General features: G+C 30.5%; 1 protein-coding gene across 1 annotated transcript in view; it reads right to left on the bottom strand.

The window, feature by feature from the left end:
• Window positions 1-2,220: 2,220 nt before the first annotated feature.
• The window catches only part of LOC134268088 (angiopoietin-related protein 5-like), a 28,113-nt gene continuing 23,763 nt past the window's right edge, over window positions 2,221-6,570 (bottom strand). The window contains 6 exon segments of the mRNA XM_062750292.1: window positions 2,221-2,450; window positions 2,453-2,488; window positions 2,798-2,995; window positions 3,642-3,705; window positions 3,969-4,143; window positions 4,291-4,433. Coding sequence (XP_062606276.1) covers window positions 2,221-2,450; window positions 2,453-2,488; window positions 2,798-2,995; window positions 3,642-3,705; window positions 3,969-4,143; window positions 4,291-4,433 — 846 coding nt within the window.

Here is a 6,570-nt window from a genome sequence, read left to right as displayed (position 1 = left end):
GATTTTACAAAACAGTAAAGGCCTGTGAAAAGCAAAGAATTGCAAGCGCACAACGACAGTTTTATATGCTTTTTCCTAAATATTAGTGGTCTTGTTGTTCAAATTGTTTTTCGGGGAGGACGTCAATATCTGAAAGAGTCTAGAAAAAACATTTTGAAAACAAAATCGAAGGGTGTATTAGAGGAAGAAGCAAAATGAGTTAGACATTAAGAACCTTCTCTACACTGCACACTAAAGAGTTCTGATTCTAAGGTATTTTTCTGCAGTTAGAGTGATCTGCTCTAAGGCTTATATCTAACTTTTGAAAAATAGAAATTTACAATATATTACTCAATTTGTAATTAATCCAAATATATTAATTCTTAACATTTTAAGAGACCAAGATAAATTAACTGAACGTGTTATTTACATGTATTTTCTATATTGAAGGAATTAACAGTGATTTCTAGTCACTGATACTGCGTTGTCTTTGCACATTTTTCCCGGGGGTAAATGCAACGCATAATATAGTGAAAATTAAATAAATAAACACAATATTAACTCCATTATACAATATATTTTTCTCAATGTCAAAAAAAATTTTACACTTGTGTAGAGATAGTCCTTAAATTTCTTCAAGACAGCTTCCAAACACACAGGCCATGAAGATTAAAGGACTTTTGGGGATAAACAGCGCAGTACAGTTAAGGTGCGCAATGGAAATATCAACTAAATTTTGTATCTAAAAATGTATTCGAAATCGGGATGGCGATTATTTTTAGTACATTATTTATATCGGATAATTGTAATTATGAATAATAACTACATATCGAGGACAATTATATTTTATATTTAGACTAGTCACGTGATGCGGCAGTCACGCGATTTTAGCACATTGACTTGAAGTATTGATGTTACATATAAATATCACTAGTGCAAGGGCATAACCAAGTTAAATTTCCAAGTTTTGTAAATAAATATTTTCAACACGCATTGTAGTTTCTAAAAAGTGCTGCGATCCTGTCTAAATTCTGCAATTTCATTATTTAAACTATTCTTGTATGACGGAATGCTATGTTTTTTCCTGGTCAGCGGCATGAAATATTGATATAATTAAACTGTTTTTAAGATTTCATCAGGATCGCAGCACTTTTCAGATACCTAAATAGTTCTATTAGTTGAAATGTAAAAGCTTACTTTGATCCATAGAGTGTATGCCCTTACACTAGATCGATTTATAAAGACCCCCCACATTACCCTCCGATGTACTTGCATACAAATATACGGCAGTGTAAATTAAATACGTAATGTACAGAAAATATATTAATAAAATAGTGAAGAAGACATTAAATTCAAATTATTGGCCCATAGAATATCTGTAAATAATACTTTATTTAATTAGAAAATACATATTTTGTTGAGAAAATATTACTTGATCTGTCTCTTTCTGCATACAAACTACGTCACGTTGTAAGAAATGACGTCATATTGACAAGTGTATTGCGATCAGTGACTTGTTTATAACTTGTTATGTGGGATTTAACTAACGACAAAACAACACGCTGTAGTAAGTTTTTATGTAGTTTGATGATTTCTTATTGGTTAAATTAGCAGATAAACTCATTTTGTGGTATTTTAAAGAAATGTTGTATGATGTATATTGTGTGTGATGTCATAGTCAAGTTTTCCCGTACAAATTAGGCTCCGCCTCCTTTTTGTAACCTTAACTGTGCTGCGAGAGCGTTAATGTTTTGTCACACCAACTATACACGACAGAACTTTCAATGTTTGACTTGTTTAATTTCCCAAACTTGGAAAAAAACAATTTTAAGAAAGATAAGGAAAAAAGTACTGGAAATTTTAGGATCTGCTATTATATTCCAGTATACGAAGGGTCATACTCAAAAATGTGTTCTAAAACAATTAGTAATTGAATAAAAATGACACGGACATGTGTTTTAATTAAAAGAGAACAGTTTAGTTCAATCATTAAGACTAAATCATAGAAAAGCGTTTTTGCTTCCTTCCAAGCACCGATGACATTATTTATTGGACAGCCTTGTGCCTTTTACATGAAGTCTGTTTAATTTTTCTCCATTCTGATGTTACATATTCTGATGTATGTAACCTTAATCACTATGATTAAAGGATGAAATATATTCAGCATGAAAAACAATAAATTATGTCACATAATGCAATTTTTACTGTCAATACTGTCAATGATTCATCCCAAAACATGACTCAGAAGATCTGTGTGCTTATATCAACAGTCTCAGCTTTTATAGGCCTGATCATCATCCTTGCGTACTTCAAGGAGCGATAATCATTTCCAAAGTTGTACCTGACGACAGAGGCCCACGTTCGTAAAGCGGATCTGTAATAAGGTCCGTTTAGGTTACAGGTTTGACAATCCTGAAACCACCAGCCTGCTTTTCTTTCTACGGGACAGGATTTTTCCCAACTGTCGTTATTGAAAATTTTCACCCATTATGAGGCCCTAGCCTATCTCCTTCAATAAAGTTTTCCTTTCATAATCGATTCAAATACTTCTGCTTAATTTCTATATTTATTTCAATTATGTACTTTACGTCACTTTTATCAATAAATATGTGATAAAATGTAAATCAATGGTATTATTATTTCTTAAAATATAATTTCTAACAGTTTTAATGGAATTTCCAACATTATTTTGATACTTAGATAACTCTTTTACTTTGAATTGGTGTGTTTAAGAAAGTTAATAATTATCAGCTTAACTGGGTCTTTATGATTAGATGATGGAATGCATTTATTTGTATTATAATATGCATGGACATGCCTGCAGAATCACTGTATCCACGTATTCTCAACTTGTATTTGTCGGACTCGCTTCCAACAGAAAACTTTGAATACTTGGCGAAGGCCTTTTTGCCTGAGAAGTTCTGAAGGTCAACTCTTAAGTTTTGTTGTTCTCTCGTGGTGATTAAATGAATGGCTTCATTACCTAGATAGAACATTTCATTAAAAACAAACAAACAAAAACTAGTATTTTTTTTTATTCAGAAAGAGAACATATTAAATACAGTAATTTTATCGATCATCGGGAAGCTTTTTGAAAAATATCTGTATTATTTATCTGTATAGTTTTTCTTTAGATTCATACAAAAGAGCTACCACTGAACAGAATGTGTTAGCGAACGTATCTGAAAACCTTTGTATGAAACATCAAATAATACGTTTAAACTCGAAACAATAGTATATGATGCAATTCCATCTTTTACTTGGAGATCTTTTTGACATAGAAAAAAAGACTTGAAGGCTATGGTATAGTTGAGACTAATAAATGTCCCCTTTTTGAACCCGTTTGAGTTATCAAATGAAAATGATTAAAATTAAGAAAAAATACTTTAAAATAAATAAATAAATGTTAATGGATACTTGAACATTTTTCTAACGTGAGTCCAAATTAAAAATAAAGAAATTTAGTCAATGGAAATCTAATCCATATTTGATGAGGACATAACTCAAACGATGGAAATAATAATATTATCTCCTATCTAACTAGCATTCTTCATTCACGTTCCCAAACCCTTCTTTGTTTCAAAGGTCCGTGTTTGCTCTGCTCTTATTTTGTATATTGTTTAATGGACGTTGAGATTGAATACTGTTCGTTATCTCCATATCCTTCTTGTAGGATTCCCAAGATCTATAAAAATCAACTGATCCGTCTTTTCCTCTCTGAATAACCTAATGTTGAAATAAAGAAGACTTTTAAAAAAATGCTAATTACAAGTAGTTGATATGAAAACGGTAAATATGTATATGTCAAGATGTTTACGCTTGGTGGGTGTATACCACGCTTAGTTACAAATAAAATTACTATAAAAAATAAAGTTTTCTGAGATGTATATTAAAAACTTCATAAAAATTGCATGAATCACCACGAAATTCATTTGTTCAACTAGAATAATGGGAAAAAATGAGACTCAAGAATATTTCTACCGTCCAACCCCTTCTTCTGTAATCATGTCACAGTGCACCAGTTTCTTTGTCTTCATATCAGGATAAATAGTGTAGACGCCATCTTTTCCTTTTGTGTTGGGTATGGATTGTAGAATTGAAGCACACTCTCTCTTTTTTGAATATTTGATTTGAAGAAAAAAAACTCCATTTATAATTATTATTCTTTTTTCAATTCAAAGATACGTGCAAGTAAAGGTATCTCGTTATTTTTCACAGATTTTCGCAAAAGACAATAAACAAATGATCACTAGATAGAAAACGCTTTCTCCCATCTGTATCAGATAAAATTCTGCGTCCTTACTCTGGTACTTATTGAATTGTTTCCCAGTAAGTCTGTAGTGAGACAGAAGAGAAATATCCACAGAGACTGGAGTGTCCACTTTGACAGATGTGTTCAGGTGTTTCCAGTTCCAGGGAGTTAACTTCAGAAGAGCCTCAACATTTCCTGATATTAGTATCACACAAGTACTAAACAATGATAAACAATAACTTATGATAAAAGAATAAAATGCATTGAATAGCGAATGATTTGCATGTTAAATAAAAGTCGTGTTTTTTACTTTTCAATGGGGCATAAGGTCCAATACAAAATACAGTAAAAAAATTAAAAAGGTAGCAACACACACTCAACATGTCTGTATATTCCACTGCTTTCTTTATGGAAACATTCTATACGTATATACTTTATTCTATCTCAATTAAAATGAAATGTGATAATAGAGTTCGTGACAATGTATGTACACATTGATACATTGTATATTCACTAGAACGATTGTGAGGGTGTTGCCAAATTTTGACACTTTCAATGGTTTTATGTGGACATCGCACGAAAGATTCAAACAACTATACAATAATAAAACTGCCGATCCTACTGTATATGCAGTACTGACTGCGATATATAAATTGAACTTTTTTTAATATGAGATAACTTCGTCTTTACGCTACATTATGCATAAACGCCTTTATATTAAGTTGTGCATATTTGTACTTCAAATGAAATATTTTCAAATGTATGTAATTTCGAAAAAAGTATAATTTTCAAAATGTTAAAAAAAGAGCAAAAAATGATGTTCTAACAATAGACCTATAGCATGGTCCATTTAGGCCACAGTTTAGCCAGCCTTCGAACTATCATCTGCTTTTTTAAACAATAGCACAGGAATTGCTCTATAAGAAATATTTCACCGTTAGGTCATTCAGGCTTACCTCTTAAGGACAGATGATACAAACAAACTTTTGTCAAAAAAATTGAAAATTACAACTTGAGTCATGCTTTAATGAGTAAAATGAATAAGTTTAACCGCGTAGTTTTTGAATTTTTATTCAAATTCTCACAAAAATGGGATTTGAAGTGAAAAATATTTGTATAGATTAATAAGGATGGTTTCAGAGAGGTAGAATTTTGAACATCATAGAAGGTTTACAAATTCTTTATATTCTAGAAATTTATTTTTTACATCATTTTCAATGAAATAAGACCAAAAAATATATACCAATCCAGACATCCATTTTTTGTTTGTATCATCTGTCCTTAAATACATTTACGTTCTTTCAATACTCTTTGTTCATCTTTTTAAAATAAAACAAAATTAATTCCTGGACGTTTAAACGAGGAAACATCAGTGGGTACCCCCAGTTTCTGTAGACATTTTTATTCTGTCCCACTATAATCTGGGAGAAGCTGGAGAAAGTTTCATAGTACAAATTTTCAATTCTTATTTTAAGAGCTATAAATTTTCAATGGCATAAAGGCATAGAAAAACTTTCAAGGTAATTTAATTTTTAGAATACTCAGTACTTTTTATATTAAAATAATATCTTCTTATGAGTAGAACAAAATTCACTTGGGGTATTTTTTCGAAAGACCAAAATCACTCAGTTTTACTTAAAAATACATTTATTTATCTTTCATTTGGATCCTCGATTGCTGCATATGCTCATAAAAGGGCGTCATTTTCTTGCTTGTCCATGTAATATGACACAACGAATTGAATCTTCATTGTCTTCAAATCCTGGAAAATTGAAAGTTCTCTAGCTCAGCCTCTGATCTAAAATATAGAAACCCTTCTGAACATTGTAATCAATATGTTCTTTGCGGAGGTAACTCAAATGAAAAAATAATTCAGCTGAAATATACAGAGCAAAAGTTAATTTTATCCGAGTCCATCAATTTCACTAATTATTTTGTCCAGAATTGTAATGTAAGTGGAAAATATATATAAAGAAATAAATAAGTTCTAAAAATCAAACTACCCAGAAGAAAATAAAATTGTTTACAGAAGCTACTGACTTTGATTTTGTATGTACCCGTTGATTTATATTCAATATTCTCTCCTCAGTTAAGTTCTAAAATCAGATAGAAGATTAAATATTATAAAAATAAAATTTGCAATTATACTTATTCTAATAAGCCTATAATAAGAAATTGTAAATTTTTAAATTCCCAACATTTATTTTTATCCACAACAGTAATATAAGAATCAAATAGAACGTTGTTTTAAGTATGAAGCATTGCTTACTTTGAATTTTATGTCTAATCATGATGTGAAGAAATTTTGATATGGTAAGTTGAGAGATAAATAATTTTTA

The sequence above is a fragment of the Saccostrea cucullata genome, unplaced genomic scaffold (assembly GCF_032062105.1).
Source record: "Saccostrea cucullata isolate Sc308-1 unplaced genomic scaffold, CSIRO_AGI_Scuc_v1 ctg834, whole genome shotgun sequence".
Classification (NCBI taxonomy): domain Eukaryota; kingdom Metazoa; phylum Mollusca; class Bivalvia; order Ostreida; family Ostreidae; genus Saccostrea; species Saccostrea cuccullata.
Note: the sequence above shows the minus strand (reverse complement) of the source record. Positions and strands in the feature narration are given on the sequence as shown.